The 25,250-nt window shown below is 52.9% G+C and overlaps 2 protein-coding genes across 4 annotated transcripts in view; one reads left to right on the top strand and one right to left on the bottom strand.

Moving 5' to 3' along the window:
- The first annotated feature begins 6,738 nt into the window (after positions 1–6,738).
- MAP1LC3A (microtubule associated protein 1 light chain 3 alpha) lies at positions 6,739–8,263 on the top strand. The gene is made up of 4 exons (XM_040981611.1): positions 6,739–6,918; positions 7,231–7,286; positions 7,361–7,467; positions 7,671–8,263. The coding sequence occupies exons 1-4, from the start codon at positions 6,879–6,881 to the stop codon at positions 7,831–7,833; spliced, it is 366 nt and encodes a 121-aa protein (XP_040837545.1). The 5' UTR covers positions 6,739–6,878; the 3' UTR covers positions 7,834–8,263.
- The window catches only part of PIGU (phosphatidylinositol glycan anchor biosynthesis class U), an 84,938-nt gene continuing 67,122 nt past the window's right edge, over positions 7,435–25,250 (bottom strand). For 2 of the 3 annotated variants that reach the window (XM_040981608.1, XM_040981610.1), the window contains 3 exons: positions 24,549–24,673; positions 19,501–19,643; positions 8,359–8,761 (listed from right to left, as the gene is read on the bottom strand). In XM_040981608.1, coding sequence (XP_040837542.1) covers positions 8,648–8,761; positions 19,501–19,643; positions 24,549–24,673 — 382 coding nt within the window. In that variant the 3' untranslated portion in view covers positions 8,359–8,647. Of the gene's footprint in view, positions 7,513–8,358; positions 8,762–19,500; positions 19,644–24,548; positions 24,674–25,250 lie in introns of those variants that run through there. The other variant, XR_005884018.1, reaches the window with a different exon arrangement.

Here is a 25,250-nt window from a genome sequence, read left to right as displayed (position 1 = left end):
CATCACAGCACTGGCTGCTGACCCAGAGACCTTAGGGAAAGTTCCAGCACAGGCCTCCGGCCATAAGCAGATCAGAGATTCTGGGAGAGGAGGACGCTGGCATGGCTGAGCCAGGGGAGCGGCTGGGAAGCAGTCATCGGCCATGCCTTTGCAGGAGTGGGGCACAGGGCACGAGACAGTCTGTTAGCTGGTAAAACCTGACTGGGGCTTTTAAAGAATTATTTTTAATAATTTTTCAAATAATTAATGAGATGCTGGCACCACAGGTAGAGGATTAATGTGCTATAACACAGTGCTAGGCCCCCACTACTTTTTTTTTTTTTTTTTAAGAAATGCTTTGGGCCAGGTGCAGTAGCCTTGTGGCTCAATCCTTGCTTTGCATTCACCAGATCCCATATGGGCTGGGATTCATATCCCAGCAGCTCCACTTTCCATCCAGCTCCCTGCTTGTGGACTGGGAAAGCAGCAGAGGATGGTCCAAAGCCTTGGGACCCTGTACCTGCATGGGAGACCCAGATGAAGCTCCTGGCTTCAGAGTGGGTTAACTGGGGAGTGAACCAGTGGACAGAAGATCTTCCTCTCTGTATCTCCTCCTCTCTGTATATCTGCCTTTCCAATTAAAAAATAAATTTAAAATATATTTATATAAAAAGATGTATTTGTTTACAAAGTCGGAGTTAGGAAGAGACAGATACTCCCCAGAGGCCAGCACTGGCTGGGCTGCAGCGAGGGGCTGCGTGCAGGCATCCCACAGGGGAGGCAGGGAACAAGCACCTGGGCCATGTCCTGCTCACCCAGACCCCTAGCAGGGAGCTGGGTCGGGGGAGCGACCTGAACTGGTGCTCATAAGGGTCTGCAGTGGGCACCTATGCCCACTACTTCACAATGCTAGCCTAGCGCAGCACACTTTCAGGGGAAGATTGTGGGTTAATTCTGGGCAGGTCAAGTTCAAGGTGTCTGTTAGCCATTCAAATGGACGGGGATAGAGGCCAGGCAGCTGGGTTCAGGGGAGCTGGGACAGAGCAGACCAAGGGTTAAGGGTAGGAATGTCCGTTGACTGATGGGTAAGAGGCAGAGTAAGTACAGACTTTGGGCCACGGGCCACATGCTCTCCTCCCCTGCAGCCTCAGCCCAGGCTGGGTCTGATGACAGTCAGGTGTGACGCCATAAATGCCACAGCAGAGCCAATCTAATGCCTCTGGCTCTCCGGGTGTCCTGGGACCTTGTTCCTGAGGTTTATCCACTCGGATATGCATGACCTGGTCAGGAGTCCTCAGACTCGGGCCCTCAAGCCAGCCCATCTGGCATAGCAAGTGAAGGTGTGCTGGGGTGCAGCCATGCCCGCCAGGGGGTGTCCGGCTACTTCAATGCTGCAACAGCCCAACTGGGGAGCTGCCAGAAGCTCTGGTCTGCAAAGCCTAAGTAATTTACTATCTGGCTGGCCCTTTACTTAGGTTAACGATTTATTCATGTGAAAGTAGTGTCAGAGATGGGGCAAGACAGATCCTGGATCTGTGCTTCACTCCCTAAGTGGCCACGATGGCCGGAGCTGAGTCAGGATGAAGCTGGGAGCCAGGATCTTCTTCCGGGTATCCCCACTGGCTAATAGGGTCTAAAACACAGGGCCATCTTTTGCTGCTTTTCCTGGACCATAAGCAGAGAACTGAAGAGTAAGTAGAGCAGCTGGGACTTGAACCGGCACTCAGGTATGATGCCGGTGCCACAGGCAGAGGCTTAAGTTACTACACCATGGCTCCACCCTGCCACCCCCTGTGGACCCTGTAAGGCCTTTGAAATCATTTGGTCTGGCCCTGCCAAAGCAGCTACAGGTAGAAGTTGAGATTCAATAAATACACAGCAGGCTAAAAATTTTAAAAAGATTTATTTTACTTGAAAGAGGTAGACAGAGGTTTTTTTTTTTTTTTTTTAAAGCTTTATTCATTTCTATTACAAAGTCAGATATACAGAGAGGAAGATCTTCTGTCTGATGATTCACTCCCCAAGTGACTGCAATGGCTGGTGCTGCACCAATCTGAAGCCAGGAGACAGGAATTTCCTCCAGGTCTCCCATGCGGGTGCAGGGTCCGAAAGCTTTGGGCCATCCTTGACTGCTTTCCCAGGCCACAGGCAGGGAGCTGGATGGGAAGTGGGATTAGAACCAGTGCCCATATGGGATCACAGGATGCAAAGCTAGGACTTTATCTGCTAGGCCACTGCACTGGGCCCAAGACAGAGAAGTCTTATATCTGCAGGTTCACTCCCCAATGGCTGCAATAATTGGATGCTCGGCCAGGCTAAAACAAGCAGCTAAGGAACTTCCTCCAGGTCTCCCACATGGGTGCAGGTGTCCAAGTACTTGGGCCAGCTCCCTCAGCTTTCCCAGGTGCATCAGCAAGGAGCTAAATCAGAAGTGGAGCATTCAGGTGCCCACTTGTGCCCATATGGGTGGAATGTATTGCAGGCGTAGCTTGCTATACCACAGTGCCAGCCCCCTGGTTAATTTTTAAGCTGATACACTTTTTATGGCGCACAGATGATGTTATAAATATTCAAATTGCTATTGGGCAGCAAAAAGGCTCCCCACTCCTGGCAGAGACACGGCAAGATACTTAAGGCATTTAAGTGGTTCCCAAGTTGTGCTGGTAGGAAAATGATACAGTAAGCATTATCTTATTCAATTTCTTTATTTGAAAGGCAGAATGACAGAAGTGGAGACAGTTTCCGTCTGCTGGTTCACTTCCCAGTGGTGCTGTAGGCCAGGCTGAAGCCAGGACCTTTAAGTATCCTGAGGGGATCCTACCTAAGTGCCAGGGGTCCAAGCCCTTGGGCCATCCTCCGCTGCTCTCCTAGGTGCATTAGCTGGGCGCTGGACCAGAAGTGAAGCAACCGGGATTTGAACCAGCACCCATGTGGGATACCAGTGTTGGCACTGCAAGCAGTGCTTTAACGTGGTGCCGTGGTGCCATGGTACCAGCCCCAGCAACCATTCCTAGCCAAGTTCCCTGGGTTCCTGTGTGTTTTATAAGCAGAGCTGCTCGTCCTTGGGTGGATTTTGTTGCAGTGCTCTCCGCTGGCTGCGGTTGGCTTTCCTGTTTCTCTGTCTCTCTGACTTGGTACTGGTGGGCAGCAGACCTGCCTCTTGTGGCCGGGCACTCCTGTCCATCTTTCATTTGTCCTTTTCCCTGTGGTGGTCTGGGCCTCCGTGGGTTCAAGGGCCCTCGGGTTCTGGCTTTAAGGGGAATACTGACTGCGTCATGTTTCAGAAAGTTCATGAAAAATGTATGAATGAGAGAAGTGTCTAGATTATCAACTCTGGATGCCAGGGGCAAGTTTGCTTTCATGCACATTTACACCGGGTTCCAAAGTGCCTGAGCAGAGCAGGGCATGTCACCGTTTTGCATAATTTGGTAGAATGAAGGAACAGGTTTTGAAAGGGTGTGAAGACATGAATAGGGCTACGGTTTGTGATTAACTTTTTGGTGTATTTTTCCTAGAAAATGGTCAATTTAGTGCAATCTTTCACTTCACTGGCCTAGCACTGATCCTCCTCTTCCGCTGTAACCACAGTTGTGTCTCGTGTGTCGCTCAAAGGCCCCGCTCTGCTCTGGGGCCCAGCCCGGTGCCTTTCCCAGCCCTCCCTCTTCCTCTGGTTGTATACTATAACTCTTTTATTTCTTGTAAGATTTGTTTTTATTGGAAAGGCAGAATTTACAGAGACAAGGAGACAAAGATCTTCCATTCGCTGGCTCACTCCCCTTGATGGCCAGCACCCATATGCAATCTCAGCAATTTTAAGTGGAGGTTTAGCTAATTGAGCCATTATGCCAGGCCTCATGACGCTTTTCAAACTCAGCCCTGGCTCCTTTGTTTTCTAATTCCCTCTAATGTAAGTAAAAAGGTTATAAAACTTATGATGCTTTTGTTGTTCCCCATCTCCCAGCTTTCATAGTTTGGTTTTGATGTGCATATTTTCATTACAAGTAGGTTTATCCAGACATTGGAGTTATTTGGCTCTTGTCATAAGGCTGTATTATTCTTTTTTTTTAAGGATTTATTTATTTTTATTGCAAAGTCAGATATATATAGAAGAGGAGAGAAGGAGAGAAAGATCTTCCATCCGATGATTCACTCCCCAAGTCAGCGCAATGGTCGATGCTATGCTGATCCGAAGCCAGGAGCCAGGAACTTCTTCCGGGTATCCCACGCGGGTGCAGGTTCCCAAGGCTTTGGGCCGTCCTCAACTGCTTTCTCAGGCCACAAGCAGGGAGCTGGATGGGAAGTGGAGCTGCCGGGATTAGAACCAGCGCCCATATGGGATCCTGGGGCGTTCAAGGTGAGGACTTTAGCCGCTAGGTCACGCCGCCGGGCCCAGGCTATATTCTTTAAGCACAGACATTTCCTACTTGCTATCTGCTGCGGGAGATGTGTTTTGGTCACTTTTTGTATTGTCCCTTCCACACTAGGGTGAGGGTTCTGTTGGTGTCCACTGATCAGGATTATTAATTGAATCAATATCCTCCAAATCTGTTGTTGGATATTCCTGTTGTTGGATGTTCAGTTTATTACTGAAAGAGGTGTTAAAGCTCTCACTGCAAGGGTCAGCGTCAATGGCATGGCAGGTTAAGCTGTGTCCACAATACCAACCTTCCACATGGTTGCCAGCTGCTGTCCTGGCTGCTCACTTCCAATACTGCTCCCTGCTAAAGCTCCTGGGAAAGCAACAGAACCTAAGTGGGAGGCCTGGAGAAGCCCATGGCTTTGAACCAGGCTAGTCCTGGCAGTTTTGGACATCAGGGGAGTGACCAGTGAATGGGAGGTCTGGTCCCACAACTCTACCTTTCAAATAAGCATTAAAAAACAAACAAACAAAAAAAACAAACAAAAATAAAACAACAAAAAACGCTCCCTGGGCTGGCGCTCCCTGCCTGTGACCTGGGACAGGAGAGGGTGGCCCAGGGCCTTGGATCCCTGCAACCACGTGGGAGGCCACGCTGAATGAAGTTCCTGGGTTTGGATCAGTTCAGCTCTGGTTGCTAGAATTTTTTGGGGAATGAACTAATGGATGGAAGATCTGTCTCTTTCTCTGCAAAAATCTTTCCAATAGCAATATCTTTAAAAACATGCACACAAAAATTTTTAAATCCTCCTACTACAATGAAAGGATTAGCTGTTTCTCCTAGTGTTCCGTGACTTTTTTCTAATACTTTCAGCACTTTGAACATGCGGTTCAGAAGGCATTCCTCCTTTTTGTCAGACGGTGACCCTCTTCACCTCTAAAGGCGCCTTCGCCGTAAGCCCATTTTGTCGTGAAGGAATCTTTCGGTTAGGTTTGCTCTATCCTCTTTCCCTTTGGGTGTTTGTTTCTATTTGAATGACAGAGTTACAGAGGGTGAGACCGCATGTCTGATTTGCTGCTTCACCTCCTGGCTGCACTGAAGCCACGAGCTGCCTTGGGGTCTCCCATGTGGTGCAGGGGCCCAAGGCCCTGGCCCATCCTCTGCTGCTTTCAACGCAGGGAGCTGGACCGGAAGTGAAGCAGCTGGGACGTGAACCAGCACCCACACGGCTGCAGCACTGCAGGCAGAGGCTCAGCCAACTACCGCACAGTCCCAACCCTTGCTTGTGGGTTTTATTTATTTAAAAAATTTTGTGGATTTTAATCCTCTTGTAAACCAAACAGAGGTACATTTTACTTTTTCTTGCCTAACCTGATCATCTGTTTTGATAGGTTTATTTAAAATACATATTTTCCCTCAGGTTTTGTGCTACAAATTTATTATACTTTTTCAGTTTTTAAACTTTATTTATTCAAAGGATATGGCAAAAGAAACCTCCCAGGCACTGGTTCACTCCTCAAATGGCCACCACAGACAGAACTGGGCCAAGCTGAGAGCAGGCGCTGGAAGCTGGCATTGCAAACGGGGCTGGGACTCGAACCAGGCACTCGGAGGAGGCACGCCCGCTAACGCTGCGCAGGAGGACGGCCCCTTTGCTTTCTGTTTCCCTTCCTTTGCTCTTCCTCCCCTTCTCTGGGCTCCGCGCCCCCCACCCTGTGACAAGCTGCCCGGGCAGGGCCTGCTGTCCTCCGGGGCCCGAGCCCTTCTGCTTCCAGTCAGCCTGGTCGCCTCGGCTGGTGTCGGGTTTTCTGGTGGCGCCGGGGGAGGCGTGTCACCGCCGCCCGCCCCGACCCCTGCCCGTCTTTTCCCCTCCCCTGGCCCCCGGTACGTCCCCAACCCCCGGCCCGGGCTTTCTTGGCTGCATGGCGCCCTCGCCTCCTTTCCCGGCGCCCCTCGCCTCCTTTCCCGGCGCCCTCGCCTCCTTTCCCGGGGCCCCTCGCCTCCTTTCCCCGGGCCCCTCGCCTCCTTTCCCCGGGCCCCTTGCTTCCTTTCCGGGCGCCCCTCACCTCCTTCCCGCAGCTCTGCGCGTCAGCGCTGCAGCCGATTCCTCTGACGCCTCAAGGTCACTCTGGCGTCTCGTGCCTGTCCCTCCCCGAGGCCTGACGAGGCGCGCAGGCCGCAGTCCCCCGACCCGCCATCTCGGTCTCCCTCCGGCCGGGCCATGACGTCACTGAACTGTGACGCGCCCGCGCGCGCCCCGACACCAGCCCCTGCGCGTCCCGCCTTGAAGCTCGGCTCGCGGCGCCGTGACGTCACGATCCGGACGGGCGGGTTTTGCGTCGGCCCAATGGGAGAGACGCGCCGGCCTCCCCTTTAAGGAGTGTTGTGGCCTGACGTCACCGGGCGAGTTACCTCCCGCAGCCGCGCTCAGCCGAGCCGCAGCCCGTGAGCGCCAGGCGCGGAGTCCCCGCAGCCCGCACCGCACCGCAGTCACCTCGAGCCGCGCGCCCAGCCCCGGCTGCGCGCCCACCGGGCCGTGCGATGCCCTCAGACAGGCCTTTCAAGCAGCGGCGGAGCTTCGGTGAGGCCTGGCGGGCGACCCGCAGACGGGGGTGGGCGACTCCTGGAAGGGGCGATGGCCCCCCACTGCCGCAGGTGACGTCAGCCCCATGACGTCAGGCTGCGGGGACCGGGAGTGTGGGCCTGTCCGGCCCGGGTAGGGGCTGTCCGCCTCCCCGGCGGGTCCCTTGCCGGAGACCCGGGCCTGATGGCTGGGGGCGGGTGGGGCGGAGCCGGGAGCCGCCCCTTGGAGACCGGCGGGCGGAGCCGCGGGGAGGACCTGGGCCGGCTGGCTCCCTGCCCCGCGCTGGGCTCACTCCCCCGCTGTCTGCAGCCGACCGCTGTAAGGAGGTGCAGCAGATCCGTGAGCAGCACCCCAGCAAGATCCCGGTGAGTCCCGAGTCCCTCACACACCCCTCCCTTGCCGGCCCGGCCCGCCCCCGACTCACTTGTCCCACTCCCAGGTGATCATAGAGCGCTACAAGGGGGAGAAGCAGCTGCCAGTCCTGGACAAAACCAAGTTCTTGGTCCCGGATCATGTCAACATGAGCGAGCTGGTTAAGATCATCCGGTGGGTGTTCAGGCAGCAGCTGCCGGACGGGGACCTGGGTTAGGTCTGGGGAGGAGTGGTAACGAGGTCAGGACGTGGTACTGGCCTTGGGCCTCTGTGCTGGGAGGGCTGGGAAAGGTCGGGTCCCAGCTTGAGCCCCAGGGGGTGGGAGCCCAAGGGGCAGTGCCAGGGCTCAGGAAGGTCTGCCCCTCCTGCCCCCCCAGGCGCCGCCTGCAGCTGAACCCCACGCAGGCCTTCTTCCTGCTGGTGAACCAGCACAGCATGGTGAGCGTGTCCACGCCCATCGCCGACATCTACGAACAGGAGAAGGACGAGGACGGCTTCCTCTACATGGTCTACGCCTCCCAGGAAACCTTCGGCTTCTGAGCCAGCAGTAGGGGGAACTGGCCTGGGAGTGGGGGGCCCCCTGGTCAGGCTCTCCCCAGGGAGCCTCTGACTCCTGAACTAAACTGCCCCTGATGGGCTGGGCAGGAATGTGGCCCCCTCAAGCCAGAAGGGCCTGACTAGCCCACCTTGCCCCTCGGTGGATCTTGGGTCAATCACCTTAGGGCTGCCCTTCCCGGGTGCTGGCTGGGATGGGAGGGTGGAGAGCCACCCCCAGCACCCCTGCTCTGTGTGGTTTTTTTTTTTTTAGGCCCCTGCCTGTCTGCCCATCTGCCCCTCACCTTCCCAAGGCTCTGTTCCCTTGCCTGGACCTGCCCATCCCTGAAGGACTGGCCCCCGTCTCCCCCGTCTCCACTCGGTGTATGGGTCTGTGGTCACTGGCCCTCTGCAGAATAAAGATTGCTCAGGCCTGCCTGGCCCTCTGCCTCCAGCTGCTTCTCGGGAGTGGGGAAGCCGGACTGAGCCCACCAGCACCCAGATGTGTTGATGGGGTTCCAGGTCAACTTCTTTATAACAAAAAATCATTTATTAAGCAGCCACAACCTGACAGCCCTGCTCACCTGCTGCCAACCCTCTGTTCTCCAGGTGGGGGGCTCCTCGGTGTGCAGAGCCACAAAGGGTTCTGAGGCGTCCAGCTCCTCCCCACAGGCCTTGCTCTCAGCACAGGGCTCCTCTGGTGCCACAGACTGGTGATCCTAGACTTGAGCCTTGTCTGTTGGCGACTCCGCATCGAGGGCTGGGCCCAGCTCCAGGCCCCTCCGCCCTATGAGGTCCGTGCAGCCTGTGCCCAGCAGGCCTACTTGAGCACAAGCATGGCCTCCGTGCCATCCTTGGCAGTTAGGTAGAGGCCGTGTGTGAGGTAGTACTCCCGCCGCAGGAAGGCATAGAAGTAGTCAGAGATGAGCATGATCTGGGGGAAGAGAGGAAGTTAAGAGAAGCTGTGGGATCTCTCCCATGAAACCTGGGGGTCTGGGGGACAAGAGCGCCCCACATGGTACCTCCCATCAAGGTCCCAGTCTGTCCTTGGGCCAGCGCCAGTGGGGGCGTATCCAGGGACCCAGTCCCCCTTCAGGGTCCACACATGACCTGGCCCAGCAGCACTGCCCATACTCCTGCTTGCCCCATGGGCTAACCTCACTCCCAAGCTCTAGTCTCTCAAGCCCAGGCCCCTCTTGCTGACCTCTCAGTGCCCCCCATGTCATCCCTGTCCAGTGTACGCTAACTGGGCACCCAGGAGCCTACCTTCCTGCCAGGTCCACAGGCCACACAGTTATCTGATCCTTGTCCCGGTACCAAGCCAGCAGAGCCCGGTACTAGCCCCGCGCTCTCAAACCCACCATATCTGCCCATCTCTACAGCTCCTGCCTAACCTGGTCCTGGGTGCCCTGTGCTCAGAGCTGCCCCGCCGGCTACCAGCCAGGGGAACGCGTCCAGACACAGGTCTGATCCCATTACTTGCCGGCTATGGCTGTTCCCGAGGTTCCTGTGCTTTCACAGTGAAGCTCCAACTCCCTGGGATTCTGGCCTTGTTCCTGGTACTGGCATACACACACACTCCACCCCCCTCTCCACCTCACTCCTTGCAAGATCTGTGCCATTTCCTCTGAAATGATCCTTCTCCTCCAGGTCTCAGGAGAGATCACATACCCCGAGATTAGGTCTCGGCCTGGTTAAGCTCAGTTCGCTGGCACAACTCCTCCGGACCATAATTTTACACTCAGCTGTGTGGCTGCCTAGTGACTGGACTGGGGCAGGCCCCTGAGCAGTTGTCCCATTCTGGGACACAAGATTACGAAGGGCCTAGGAGCTCAGCCCAGCATCCCTGGCAGGGGAGAGGTTGGGGCAGAGCAGAATGGACTTGCTCCTGTCTCCACACCAGACGGCTGTAAGAAGCCTGTCACTGGGAGGTAATAGGGGCTCATGGCTGGGAACGCCACAGTTCCTGGGGAACCTTTCAAAATATGCGCACCAACCTCCTCTCAGCACATCTTGGGAGACTGAGGCCCAGACCAGTAGGCACTGGGGTAATGGCTTGGCCCCAACTGGAAATGGGGCTGAGCCTTGGGATCCAGCCCTCCATGACCCCAGAACTGTGTCCTGAGCAGCTCTTGACTCACCTGACGGGAAAGTGAGCAGCTAAGGAGAGCTGGGAGGGCCAGAGGAAGTCGGGGGGTTGGGGGAGGGGGGAAGGCCTGCATCACCGACCCCACTGATGGCCTTGGGACATGATACCTGCTGTTCTAGCGCAATAATGGCCTGTCAGAAAGGTATGACAATCCTTCCTACAGATGGGGAAACCAAAGCTCAAGGGGCTCAATAGCCTGAGAATGCACTCGAGACGGACCATGGACCCTAAGCCCTGTAAACCACACTCCAGTCACCCAAGGCCATGGCACCTGCCAAGGGGCAGGAGAGCACAACAGACCAAGTCCAGGGAGCCCTGGAGGCTTTGCCCCACACTGCCCAGCTGACAGCTACAGGCTGTCTGGGGACAAGGAACCTGGACTAACAGTTGAGGTCAGGCTGATCCCTGAGCCAGGTCAGATGACAAGCTGAAGTCACAATTCACAACCAAACAAAGGGAGGCCGTCCAGTGTCACACAGCACATGGCCCGATGAGTGGCAGTGGGAAGGCAAAACACAAAGTCAGTAGGAGGTTGAACCATGGGAAACTGCCATGTTTTCTTTACAGATAAAAATGTTAAACATTGGCCATTTATGATCCAGTCTCATAAAACAAGAAAAGAAAAAAAGAACACAAACAGTAGAGTGTATTACTCAGAAGTGCCAGCAGCCCGGTAAGATCTTAAGGAGCTAGTCCTCTTTCTAAGTCTTAACTTTGCAAAGTGTGTACATGTACCACCTGGATACAATAAAAATCAAGCTAAAAGCAAAAAGGTTCCTAAAGGATTGAAATCAACAAACGGGGAGAGAGACCACTTTTCCCACCCATATGGGGCAGCCACCGCCCCCTCCAGAGACAGCCTGACTTGGTGCTCCCTTCCAGGGTGGCCTAAACTCACAGCTTTACATGCGAAGTGAAGGTCGACAGCTTTAGATCACGTGACTACCAGCTGCCCGAGATAAGGTGGGAGGGGAAGAGCACTACACCTAGAATTCCTTCCCAAAATGTGACCCCAATCCCACTGTCAGGCCAGCCTGATCTGGGGGTATTCTACCAGACGCCCAGTCAGGGGAACTCGGGCACTGTCAAAGCCATGAAAATTAAGGAAACAGGACCAGAGAGGGCTTGGGGATATGATATGAAATGTAACATGCTTCCTGAACTCGGTCCCAAGAGAGAAAAAGGACATGTCTGTAGAAACTGAGATCCTAATCAAGTCTGGGGTTAGCAGCACAATTGGTTTCTCAGTTTTGACAGGTGCATCGTGATAAAGATGCTAGACACCACAGGGAATGGGGCATGGAGTTTCTGCAAACCCTACTGTATGCGATTTTTCTCTAAGTCCACACTTATCCCAAATAAAGTTTGTATTAACAAGCAAAGGAGGGACCCGGCGTGATGGCGCAGTGGTTAAGGTCCTCACCTTGCACTCCCGGGATCCCATATGGGCGCCGGTTCTAATCCTGGCGGCCCCGCTTCTCATCCAGCTCCCTGCCTGTGGCCCGGGAAAGCAGTCGAGGACGGCCCAAAGCTTTGGGCCCCTGCACCTGCATGGGAGACCAAGAAGAGGCTCCTGGCTTCGGATCAGCACAGCATCGGTCGTTGTGCTCACTTGGGGAGTGAATCATTGGAGGAAAGATCTTCCTCTCTGTCTCCTCCTCTCTGTATATCCACCTTTCCAATAAAAATAAAATTTTTTAAAAATTAAAAAAAAAAACAAGCAAAAGTGAAGGCATTGGCCTAGCAGGTGCAGCACCAACTGGGATGTTCAGATTATCGGGGTCGAATTCTGGCTCTGCTCTGGATTGCAGTTCCCGCTCCTGAGACCCGGGAGGCAGCAGGTAATGGTTCAGGTAGTTGGGTCTCCGCCACTTAGGTGGGTGAGCTGAACTCACCTCCTGCTTCTCCACGTCGCCTGCCCCACATCCAGCCATTGTGGGCATTTGGGAGAACTGACCACTAAATGAGAGCTTTCTGTCTCTGACTCCAGCTCTCTAAGAAATTGGATAAACTGTTATAAAGCAACAAACCACCGCTAATATGTAACAACAGGGATGAATCTCAAAAACATTTGGCTGAGAGAAAAGGCTACAGCAAATGAAGAGTGTTTTTCTGTATATGAAAAGTTTAGGAAAGAAAAAATATTGAATTCTAGCTAATGACATGCACACTAAAGTATTTAGCAGGAAATATGCTGTTCACTTCAATTTGGAATACATTTTAACAAATGAGCTGATCCAACAAGTACAGTCCGAAGTCAGAGTCCAGGTGTTGTCTGGAGGTTGTGAAATCTCAGCATTACTCTGCACCAATATTTGCCTAGTGAAGGGAGCCGGGGAACAAGCCTCTGAAGGTGCGTGGGCATGCAGCCCTGAGTGGGCACTGGCCCCTGGGAGACCTGGCTCTCTGAGGGAAGCCTGGGGCTGCGGGTAGGCTGGCTGAGACAAACTCTTCAGACCTGGGGCTTTCTGTTTGGGCTGTATGGAGAAGGGATCTCCCAAAGGCTCCAGGACTCAGCCAAAACAGCAGCCGTGAGATCCCGGATCCCTCTGTCCAGGCTGTGCCATGCAAGTGGGCAAGGGGTGGTGGACTTGGCCAAGCTAATGCCCGTGAGGCTCTGGCCAGGGCACTGCCTGTTCCATAAGCTGCATTCCCTCCCTTGTGAAGTTGGAGTGCCAAGCTCCCACCTATTGCTCACGATCGTCAGACTCAGGCACAGAATATGCCAGTGGCTCGAGGTCTTAGTCTCGGGAGCAGCCCCAGCCTAGGGCTGAGTGCCTGGCCCCCATTTCACAGGTCATCAAGTCCCATCAATTTCTCCTCCTTTTGCAAACTCTCCCTGACTCCATTTCTCTCCCTCCCACAGTCTCCCCTTGCTGGGAGGCCCCCCTGACCTTCCCTGGCTCCTGAGGGATCTTCAACACCCACCCACACATGTACCCCGCAGCCCCAGCTCCAGCTTGTCCTCCCAGAGGCATTGCATGCTCCTCAAGATCTCCTCTCACCATGCTCAGGTATGTGATCTCGAGATGAAATCACTTCCCACTGGCCTTACCACCGACTGGCTGGCATGTGACCTGCCCAGAACTATCCTCTCAACATTGCCCTACAGGAATGGCTTGGTGGGATTCCGGCCCTCACTTGCGGCATGCTCCCCTCTGGGACATGGGAAGATGATAAAAGGGCAGTGGGGACGGAGATGGCCAGGGCAGAAGTGGAACCAAACTGCCAGAAGGCACCCTGCTGCAGGATGGGGGACAGGGCCCACAGGACAGAGACACTTCCCACGCACCTGTCAGTGCCGTTTGGCAAACACCCTGCCAACACTCACGACGCCCTTGGATGAGGTTGGGGATCCCCACACAGACACCTGGAAACTCCAAGGAGGTTCTGCCCTGAGCCTGACCCTCAGTCCTGCCTGAAGCCTAATCCCTACTTCTCAGCGTTGCCCACAGTGCCTCAGGGTCTACACCCTCAGACTAGGCATGACACTTCACAAACCACCATCCTGTCCACGCTGCTATTCTCCCATCTTACAACTGCCATCAGCTTTGCTTTCTAAAGAGAATGAGCATGGGGACCTTCCAAGACAGTGATGGTTGTTAACTCAACTTGAAGCTGTGTAAAATCACAGAACAGCTGCCTTGGGCCTCTGGAAAAGCAGGTGCCAGCACCCAGGGTCGTCCTGCTCACACTGGGCAACAGGAAACTGAGGGGAGAGGAGCTGTGACCAGCTGTGGGACTGGATGGGCTCTGGCACAAGCTGCCAAAGCACAGTTGGAATGGAGCTGTGCAAGGGCAGACAGCACCCCACCTTCTAGCTTGAAAGTGGCAACACTGCTGGACCTCACCCCTACGGGCTGCATGGTCACAAGCCTGAAGACCACTTTGTTCTTAAACAACTATTCTTTTCCAGTTGGATTCATAGATTCCCTCAGGTTATCTGGTTAGGAACCTGAAATGGTTCTGGGTTGGCTGGTTCATTTGTTTTGAGCAGAGACACAGAGAGGGAAGGAAGAAGGAAAGATGGGAGCTGGAACACTGTCATCCTCTGGTTAGGAGACAGAAAAGAATAAAAAAACACGAGTGTTCTTCACGGGCCTACTTCCCAAAGGCCTTCAGGACAAAGCAGCTGGGCCAGTGTCTAAGCTGCAAGCTAGGGATTCAACCCCCAACTTCCAGGTGAGTGGTGGGAACCATTTACCTTCGCTATCACTGGCTGCCTGTCGGGGTGTAACTTAGGCACTTGGATATAGGATGCAGGCATCTTAACTGCCCACCCCCATATGGCACTTGCCCCAGGTCCTTAAAACCACCATCCCAGGTTGAAGAAACAGGCTTCCCCCACCTCGCTCCAGACCTCAACAGCCAGCCTGCTCCCTGGTGCTGTCCTGAATTCCACTCACATCCCTCACCTCTTCCTGTCCTGGCTGAAGGAGGTTTCCAGAATAGGAATTTGCCAAGATTTGTTCCCAGCTAAAAGCCCGAGGCTTGGCCTGGACATCAGCATCACAGGGTCCTGTGGGCCGTGTGGCTCCACACTGCTGGCCTGAAACGGCCCCCCTCTTTATTGGGGGACAGCCGGAGCCACGGAGAGCACACAGCTTCCCTCCCCCCTCTCCCACAGCCAGGCCTCTTTAGAACCTGCTTAGATCCAGAACTTCCCTCAAGACTCCACTCAGCTCTGGCTTCTCTTTGCTATTCTGGCTCCTTCAGAGACGAGCTGTCCAGTCTGCTTCTGTTTCTTTCTCTCCCACACACCGTGGGCTCCCTCGAAGCAGGACTATGTCTCATCAGCCCCAGTGGAGAACCTGGCACATGAAAGGTACCTAGTTAATATTTATAAATAAAGTAACCCTCAAGGAGTGATGTGACTCGGGGAGGGCCAGCCAGCTGGACAGGCAGAGCTGAGAGCTGCCCTCGCCTGCTACAGTCACCCTGGGCCTTACCAGTCACTCTGGCTCCTGGGAGATGAGCCCGAGACAAGCTTGGAATGCTGACCACTGAAGGGACAGAGGAATGAACTGAGACCTTGACAGACTGCCACCAGCAAAGGAAACATGCTCACCCAGCTGATGAGGACCAGGCCATGGGCACCTCACGTCCAGGGACCCAGATCCTCCAACACACAGACCTGAGTGGGATCTTGCAGCCAATACGAACAGAGGCTACACACCGCCCAGCCACAGAAAGACACTCTCTGTACATCCCCAAGCATCTCCTCACTGGTCCCAGCCCCAGAGTGGCACAACAGGCCACCTGAGTGGCAATGCAGGAAAGGGGACATGCTTCATTCACACGGGGGCAGGGGCCTGCACAGGGCTGCAGGGCTGACCCCAGCAAGGCTCGCTCTGTATCTATATGCAGGTTGTACCCGGCAGGAAGGAGTCTGGCCCCTCCCAGAGGCCTTTCACAGTTCTAATGCTCAGAGGCTGAACTGGAAGGTATGGCCTATGGAGCTGTGTTGTTAATGACTGGTCGTAAAACACAAACTCGCATCCAGGCTCATTCCATTCAGTCACCTGTAGTGAGTCACTTGGTGTTATTCTTGATGCTGAGGACACAGCTGTGGGGCCTGCCCTAATGGGACTCATGGTTTACCAAGATGATGCAATAAACAAGACCGAATAAACACACCCTCTCCTAGCTTTGGGACTCGAGTGTCTCCAGCCCTTCCTGGATTCAGCTTCCCCGGCTGCACCAACAGACATGTGCAGTGCTTCCCTCAAGGGTCTGTTAAGGAGATTAAAGGGATTCCTTACAAGAAAAAGCACCCACAGGGTTGTCAATAAGGGGACCGGCTGCACCAGTGTGGTGGGTCCTCTTATGCTTAGAAAGGAGGCCCCCCTCTCATACGTGAGCATGGAAAGATGTTTTGCTGGAAAGTCACACTTTCATCATCGTACCAATAACACACACACACACATTTTCTATGAGCATACATAAATGCTCAGGAACAAGTCCAGAAAGTCGCACAAACACGTGATCCAGAAGACGAAAGGGACCACACATGGCTGGGGCTGCCCCAGGAAGAAGTTCCCTTTAAAAAGGAGCCTTTATCAACGATAATTTTAGAGAGAAGCTCTCGTTATGTCCCTTCTTTTTAACAGTGAATTGTATATTTTAGCTTATTCTAAAAAAGCTACACTTCAGTTCCTTGATGTTTACCCATCAACCTTGTTTCTACTGATCTCTGACCCATGAAAGGATAAAAATAAATTTAAAACAAAAAAAAAAAAAAAAAAGGAGAGGAGGGGAGGGAGATCATTCCCCCCCACCCTCTAGTTTCTGGGACTCTGCCCCACGGGTCAGCTGCCCTCGCTGCCTCCCAGGCCAACGCAAGCTAAAGGTGCAGCTGATCCACTGCAGGGGAGGTGGGAACTCCAACACCAAGCACACTCCTGGGGTTCTGTGCTCCTGCCATTTCCTGTTACTGACTCTGAGACACAATCCTAATTAGCAAATGACCTGTGCCACATCCTGAAACATCCTTATTGACCACCAAGGGAAGGGGCGGGGCCTTGACCACTGGTTTGCAGGCTGGGGTAACTAACTATATATATATATAATCTCTTCTGTGTCAGGGCTTGACACTGATGATCTCAGAGTAAGACCGGGAAAAAACCTACAGGCCACATTTACTTCACATTTAACTCCTGATTTGAACAAAGACAATCCAGGTTATGGGTACATGCCTAAAATGTGCATTTACCTAGTTACCAGGACAGCTCGGATCTGCTTTACCCAGGGAGGGAAGAATGAGGCCAGGTGAACAGGAGACACCTTCCCAGACAGAAGCTCTCAGAAATGCAGGCTGTGGGATCGAAGACAAGTCCCTGCATACAACACATCTTAACAGAAGCACTTACTGTGAGTCACGCGGACACAGGAATGGGCCTTGGGGAGCAACTCTTGCCGTCTGACACACTGATTTAGTGGTGTGGAAGCAGCAGGGTCAAGGCCCAAGGCCGGCAGCCCCAGGAAGCGTCTGTGTTTGTGGCTCAGACACGGAGCTCATACCCAAAGAAATCAATGACCTAGGTGTGCCAGGTGTCCAAACAATGTGCCAGCTTAAAAGTCTTGCCTGGAGGCCTGGGGGTGGTACAGACTAAAGGGATCTTTGACAATACCTCCTGGAGACACAAGATGCATATTCCCTCCAAACCAAGAAATCTCACAGCCTAGAATCCATCCTGAAAAAACACTGTGTGCACAAATACGTGGAGAGATATGCAAGGCCATTCCTTAATCTTGAGCAAACTCAATGCCCATTAACAAGGTATCCCTACCAAATACATTATAATATGTCCTATGGGATGCCACAACGCCACTAAAAACCAGCAAGTTATAGTATTTGGGTTCAAGTCTCGGTTCTGACTCCAATCTCTAGTTTCCATCCAACGCAGACCCTGCAAGTAATTGGGTCCCTGCCATCTGTGGGAGGCCTGGATTGAGCTCACGGTGCCTGGGGCTTTGGCCTAGCTCAGCCCTGACCATTGTGGGTATTTAGGCGGCAGACAGGAGGTTTAAAAAAGATTTTTAGTATTTATTTGAAAAGCAGAGCTTCAGAGAAACAGATTTTCTATCTACTGGTTCACTCACCAGTGGTTACAAACAGCCAGGGCTGGGCCAGGCCAAAGTCAGGGACCAAAAATCCTATCCAAGTCTCCCTTCCACGTGGATACAGAGGCCCGAATACTTGGTTCTTCACTGCTTTCCCAGGGGTGTTAGCAGGCAGCTAGACCACAGGTAGAGGAGCTCGGGCTTGACACAGCACTCCAGTAAGGGACACAGCAGCCCTAGCTAAGTAAAACCCACTGAGAGATTCTTAAAATGGTAAGACAGCTGGCTTTTCTCTAACTCAGCCACCAATATACTTGATACACCTGCCTTTGGTTTGCATCTGCAGTTTCAATCCTTCTTTTTCCAAAGTTCATTTTTGCTGCCTTTGAGGCACCCAAGCACTTACAGACATCCCTTCCACCATTTACGAGACCCTCTCGTGGAGGCGCGCTCATAGCGGAGAGCACGCTCATCTGCCAAGCTGCACGGATGCTTCAGTCACTGCAAACTGCATATTCTGACTCAAACTGGAGACTCCAAACAACAGGCCATGAGCTCTTGCAGGGAACTGGCCAAGGGGAGGTCCAGGACTCCTGGGGTAGAAGGAAAAGTAGGTGGATTCCAGCAAGAGAGTAAAGCCAGCACAAACACTGGGATTCCTGGAGCTATGAAGCTGCATCCTGTAGATGACGGCCTGCATGGGACACAGGCAGGAGACACTGCACATGCGCCACCAGAAGCTGCCATGCAGGCCAAAGGGGCTCCCCGCCCGCAACCCAATTACTTCTCTTCTTGCTGTTCACCAACCAAGAGGAACGGCTGGGCTGGCTCCAGAAACATCCATACAGAAAATACCAGTCCCATCACTCACTGACAAAGCGTGAACTCCCTTCTTCAGACTCATTAGCTGAGCTCGGAGAACCATTCACTGTCCCTCACCCCAACTCTTTCAGTGAGCCTGCGTCCCATCCTGTCCACTACACTGGGCAGCAGCTGGCTGCGCCCATGGCCAGTGAAATGACCCATGCTACGACGGATTTTCTCAAGGCCTCAGAGATAAGGATGGAGCCTAACCAGAAGGGTGGCATCACAGTGGATGAAAGAACTTCAGAGGGGGCTGGACGATGCCGAGTGGGAGGCGCTAACCTGAGCCCCTGCCACGGAACCGCCCGAGAGAACCTGTTGAAACACAAATTTCTGACCATGTTTTCCAAACTGAATTGATATTCTGAATGACAGTGGGTTCGCTTTCCATTAAAACACACACATACACCCCAAAGCCATGTGGCTCTAACAGTCACAACCACAAAGAGTTGAAGGGTTTTAAACACGTTAACAAGGACTCCGGATTCTCACCAAGCTCCCCAGGGGACTTTGAGACTAGTGACCCCTGCTCTGTGGAGGCTCAGGTTTCCCCAGGTCAGGGAAATGGCCAGGTTCAAGGTTCGTCTCCACTCCAAGGCCCTCATAGCCCCTTCTCCGCTATTCCCAGCCCACCACGATGTTTGACCCACGTAATAACATACCAGACCAGAGCACCTCTTAGCCTCCCACCTTGCCCCTGCTGTTCCCACCACACTCAGAGCACTCTCCAAGGGTGCCTCACAGAGAGAAAAGAGCCTCAGAAGTCAAGTGTCACCTGAGTTTGGCTCTGGGCTACTTCAACGACCTTGGGCAAGGGATGGTCTCCACTCCCATTTGTAAAGCAGGGCTAACACTGTTCCTAGGGAGGCAGTGGCACTGCTTGGTTCTCAGCAAATGCTTGCCAAACTTCACTTCAGCGTTCTTTATTCCTTCTCTCTACTGAGCCATGAGCGTCTTGGCAGGGTTGGGGATGTGGGCAGGTGTGGAGGGATTGTCTCCCCTTCATACACCCAGCCTAGAAGGCAGAATCAGGCCCTTGGTTGGACACCCAAAGCTTCAAAACGAATCCCTGTCCCCAGGCAGCCCTCAACTCTTACCTGCCCAACATTGAAGGTCAAGGTGATGGCATAGAAGAAGTTAGAGTTGGCACTTCCCGCATAAATCCACAGGTGCCACAGCACAGGGAAGAGCAGGGAACAGACGATGATGATGCAGGTGAGGACAAAGATGTTTCGCAGGACTGCAAAGACAGACGGCCACTGTTAGTCCAGCGCTCCCTGGGGCATCCTCTTCATGCTGAGATTGCCCAGGGAAAGCTGTGTGCACCTCAAAAGCAGAGCCCCCCCAGAGACACTGGGGTGACAGGAGACGGACTGCAGACCCCTGAGTCAATGGTTCTTCAGGCTTGGAGCTGATGGAAACGCCTAGATCTGGATTCTCGCCTCTTACCGTGAGCTGTACTGGCCCATCTGCTATGGTTAGCAGTGTCCAGAGTGCCTCTGGGCACTTTAGGAAGATGATGCCCCTTTCCCTGGTATTTAAGAACACGCAGGGTAATGCCTCCATTTTCCCTGACTGAGCCAACCTGGACTGTGAGTGGGAACTGCAGCATCAACCACAGCGAGTCCCAAGGTGCCACAGCCCAGGGACACACTGTCCTTCCTCCCTACTTAGGGTGACAGGCCTCTCTGGTTCTTCAAGTGGTCCTGTCTCTTCCGCAGAGGATGACCTGAAGATCTTTTTGATGCCCTCTCTCTTGGGCACACCCTGAGGCACAGGAGGGACCTGTTACCCAAGAGGGGCCTACAGGCAGGTAGGTGCAGTTGGCAGGGTACACACTGGACAGGGTACATGCTGGCAGAGCACACACCGGACCTCGGAGAGACCCTGGTGAGAAGTTCCGTTCTGTCATTTACTAGCAAGGCTCTCTAAGCCCTGGCTTTCTCACCTCTATAATTCCATTTTATTTTAATATTTATTTTACTTTTACTGGAAAGTCAGATCCACAGAGCCAAGAGAGACAGAGAGAAACACCTCCATCTGCCAGTTCACTCCCCAAGTGGCTGCAACAGCCAAAGCGGAGCCAATCTGAAGCCAGGAGCCTGAAGTCTCCTCCAGGTCTCCCATGTGGGTGCAGGGTCCTAAGGCTTTGGGCCGTCCTCGACTGCTTCCCCAGGCCATAAGCAGGGAGCTGGATGGGAAGTGGAACATCTGAGATTAGAACCGTTGGCCATATGGGATCCCAGAGGATGCAAGGAGAGGACTCCAGCCATTAGACTACTAATGCCAAGCCCTAAAATGGCAATTTAAGAGCAGTGTTGTGTAGATTACAGAATGGGCAAAAGGCACAATGTGTGAGAGTACTTCAGAAAACTTTTGGAAAATACATTTAAAACATAAGCTGACTTGGCTGCAGAGAAATATGAAATTCATGAACAAATTTTCAAAAAGTTAATGGAAATACGTGTTGTGAAAACATTAAAAGTTTCAAATATTTTATACCATTTTTCATGAACTTTTGTTTATTAGATTTTTCTTTGCTTTATTTGAAAGGCAGGGTTACAGACAGACAAAGATCTTCCATCTGCTGATTCACTCCCCAGAGAGCTACAATCGCTGGTACTGGATCAGGCTAAAGCCAAGGGCCTGGAACCTGAGTCTCCTGAGTGGGTGGCAGAGGCCCAAGGACTTGGGCTATCTGCTGCTGCTTTCCCAAGGGCACTGGAAGCGGGGCAGCTGGGACTCAAAATGGTGCTCATACGGGATGTAGGTATCGCAGATGCTGGATTTATCTGCTATGCCACAACACTAGCCCCTGAAGTGCTGTTATTGTAACTATTATTATTAAACAATCTTTCTAGAAGAACGGATCTGTTTGATACTCCTTCATGACACCATCACCATTGGATTTCTCAATGGTTCTTTCTGATCCTCTAGAAATTATTCTGCAGAAAATATAGACTATTCCTACAGCAGGGCTCTGGTGGCCCTGTGCTCTGGCGTGACAGGGACAGGGTGAAGGAAGCAGACAGGCTCACACGCAGCCTCTGGGCCGCAGAGATACTTTCCCACGTGCTCAGAGGCCTCGGCAGCAGCACGCAGTTGGCATCTGGCCTGTGGTGACCTTTGCAGGAATAGGGAGCCACTGCTCACTCTAGCTGGCTGACAGGCCAAGCAGATTAAAGCTAGATGCCAGAGCAGATGGAGCTAGGGGCCCAGGGCACAGGACAGCTTGTTCCAGTTATCAGGAGGCGTCGGAGGTAACCAGGGCCCAAGGAGACAAAAGCATTCACACTTCATTAGACTTGCTAGACTAAAAAAGACCAGGTCCCAGGTCCTCCCCAGCCACTGGGTGGTTTATCCAACCCTTTAGGGGTCACAGTCCCCCTCTGAGCCTCAAGCATTCAGAAAGAAAAGGTTACTTGAATAACTGAAACCCATAAGGCGGGGCACAGGAGAGATTTGGGAGTCTCAGAGGCCACAGTGATGTTTCCTTTCTTAAACTAGATGCTCAGTCATGTGAATGTACCATAGTGTTAGTCCTTGTAACATGTATTGTTAATCAACAATAGTTAATAAAAATGACACAACACTGCTCTCTCACACACAGCACTCTGACAGCTGTTTTTTCAGGTGCATGGCTGCACGCTAGCTGGCACCGGCTCTGCCAGCAGGCTGCTCCCTAACACCACAGTTGGGTGTCCGGTGACTCAACCTGGCCTCATGCTCGGGGAGCCCAGCGCCTGGGGCCTGCACTCAGGGCTCGGTCAGGTCTCTCTTTCACTCATTAACCAGAGCAGGAAAAAACCAGACAGGTAAACATACGAGCAGGCCTATCAGCACTGGCAGCTAATGCTAACACTGAATTCCTAACCACCTTGATCAGACCCAGCCTTACAGGCTTCAGTCTGCACTCCTGGGTCTCACGGACAGGGGCTGGGGGGAGGCCATGCTAGTGTACTGACCACCTTGTCCAGCTTCCGGCGGGGATGTACACTCCATGCTACCATAGCAGGGGCCAAGCACTGGCAGCCCCAGTTTTCTGTGGCAGCTTCCAACACACTGAACCTGAAAACCGCTTGCCCCACCAGCCAGTGGGGACATCTATTACATAAGCCAGGTTCTGGAAACTATTCTTTTTCGTGCTTCATTAGGCACGTAGAACCGCTTATTTCAGGTTTTTGAAAAATGTTTATTCAAATTGCTTTGGCTACCAGGCCTGAAGATTTGATCATGGAATTATGCGGAAGGTGTCCTGAATTCTTACTACTGTTGATGGTAGCTACAGTGCTAGTTCATAATTCTTTCGCAAACCTAAGACACCCAGGAAAGACATTCTCTTCATTTTACAGATGAAATAAATCAAAGGCCCAGAGAGGTTAAAAACATTTGCTTGCCAGCATGTAGTTGGGATTCAGACACATGCCAATCAGGCTACAGACTGGATTCAGTCAGTCTGCAATGAAAGATAGTGACTGAGGGCCTGAGTGGGCCAGAGCTGAGAAACAAACATCCCTGAATCGGGAAAAGAAAGCAATGTCCCCAAGACCCACCCAGTCACAAACTTGGACAAGTCCACATGTTTTGGTGGCCTAGTGATGTGTCACTGGTCACTCCACCAATCGGCACCAAGTTCACTTGGAGCCACTGGGCTGAGTGATTCTCGTCTGGACAATGCAGATGTCATGGGCAGATGTTTCCTCCTCCCAGCAGGCCAGCCTAGTCACTGCCCCACCACGCTGTCACCTGCAGGAGCAGCAAGGCTCAGTCCACCCACTTGGCTGTTTACCCTCACCGGCAGGTTAGCTGCTACAGGTACCTTTTTTTTTTTTTTTCTAGCAGCTGGTCAGTTTCACTTCCTGGTTGACACCCAGACAACCCCAAAACAACAACAAAGGTTGACTTCCTCTTAAAACCTGAATTCATTCTCGACATCTCCTTTGTGCCCACAGCTGGCAAGGAGTGCTTCAGAGCTGTTTGTTCTCTGTTCTGCTGCGGGGAATCCAACACCAATGTTTAAAAAGCATTCCCTCTCTGCAAACATTTGCTGAACTGTGTGTCAGGTTCAGTCCTGAGTGCTGTGGACACAGAGGTGAAGGGGAACCCCAGAACTCTAAAAAGAGCCATCAGAGAGGGCAGGCAGTCACTGAGGAGACCACTGAGACATCTTCTGAGGAGGGCTAGGGAGAACTGAGCAGGGACGTCACAGAGGCAGGCCATCCAGTGCTGTGCACCTGCCTTCTAGGAACCCTGGGTGTCACAGTGGAACGATTCTTGGGCCTAGAGTTGCACTGTCCAACATGGAAGTTTAGACACACATAGCCCCTTCAAGCTGACCTTCAAATCCAGTTTCTTGGTCACATTAATGGTTGTTCTGTTGGACTGCACAGGAAGGGACAGTCCCATCATCAGAAAGCCCTTGGGCACACACTGGGCAGAAGGTCGCAGATCTACAGTCCAGCCTCTGCCCTTTCACTTCCCTGTCTCAAGCAGGTGGCTTTACCTTTTTGCACCTGTGGTTTCTCACGAGGATACCCACCTCTAAGGTGGACATAAACATAAAACTGGCTAGGGCCTGGTGTGATAGCATAATGATTAAGGTCCTCGCCTTGAACACGCCGGGATCCCATATGGGTGCTGATTCTAATCCCAGCAGCTCCACTTCCCATCCAGCTTCCTGCTTGTGGCCTGGGAAAGCAGTCGAGGACGGCCCAAAGCCTTGGGACCCTGCACCCACGTGGGAGACCTGGAAGAAGTTCCTGGCTTCGGACTGGCGCAGCACCGGCCATTGCGGCCACGTGGGGAATGAACATCGGATGCAAGATCTTCCTCTCTGTCTCTCCTCCTCTCTGTATATCTGCCTTCCCAATAAAAAAAATAAATCTTAAAAAGATAAAACTGGCTAATGGAGAAAACATTGAGTCACAGTGGGCAGCTGCAAGGTAAGTGTCCAGTACACAGTAGTTATTTTTTATCATTATCACTGGTCCTGGCAGCCATGCCTCAGCTTTTGTTGTGGTGCTGCCGGTCGGCAGGCCCCCTCCCCACTGCAGGACATATCCTCATGGTCTACTTTCTCTGACTTCTCTCGTCAGGGCCAGGCTGATCCAACCATGTTCCCAGTGAGGACAGAAGGGGTACTCACATCTGTAGAGATGGTTCCACACAGGGAAGAAGGCCATATAGAGCGCCACATCCCCCACAGTTGGGTAGGACTTAAAGATGGCGATGACGGCGATCTGGATGAACATGAAGAAGATGGGGTGCTCCCTTGGATGGGGAAGGGGAGACAGACAGAGGTCAGGAACAGGCCCACTCCAGACACTTCTGATCTCCTACCCCTTCAGGAACCAAACATATACCCCACAGGACGCGGCAGGGTCTGGCTCTGCCATCCACAAGGCATGCCTACACCAGGCCAGATGCAGTGAGAAGGGCCAAGCCCCACAAACTCCAGAGAAATAGCCCCCAGAGATATCTCCCATTTATAACCCACTCTCCACACCCCCAAACCCCATCCAATTCTGGAACCAGGAACCAGGGAGGAAGAAAACAAATGAAGTCAGCCTTCTTTATTGTTGGGCTTAAATGACAGCCCGTCAGGGTAATTACCAGCCTCCCTTGCCCAGGGCCCGTACGACAACTGGACCCAGGGCAGGAGAGGCCCCGTGCCAAGGCTCTTCCTACTGAAGATATGATCAGTGGCATCTGCTCGCGATACCCAGCAAGAAGTGCACAGAGGTGTCCAAGAACAATTACTGTTCCCTTACATCAGTGATAGTCTAAACAGTGTCAGACACCAGTAACGAGTGACAGCTGAAATTCCACTCATGCCGAGGTCCGCCCG

The sequence above is a fragment of the Ochotona curzoniae genome, unplaced genomic scaffold (genome assembly GCF_017591425.1).
Source record: "Ochotona curzoniae isolate NIBS_2020 unplaced genomic scaffold, NIBS_Ocur_1.0 contig_3520, whole genome shotgun sequence".
NCBI classification, from domain to species: Eukaryota; Metazoa; Chordata; class Mammalia; order Lagomorpha; family Ochotonidae; genus Ochotona; species Ochotona curzoniae.
The sequence above is the reverse complement of the archived record's forward strand: the minus strand, read 5'-3'. Positions and strand labels throughout refer to the sequence as shown.

Coding starts and splice junctions, on each gene's coding strand:
- MAP1LC3A (XM_040981611.1), top strand. CDS start 6,879: ATGCCCTCAGACAGGCCTTTCAAGCAGCGGCGGAGCTTCG. Junction 7,287..7,360: donor AGCACCCCAGCAAGATCCCG/GTGAGTCCCGAG, acceptor TCCCACTCCCAG/GTGATCATAGAGCGCTACAA. Junction 7,468..7,670: donor GAGCTGGTTAAGATCATCCG/GTGGGTGTTCAG, acceptor CTGCCCCCCCAG/GCGCCGCCTGCAGCTGAACC.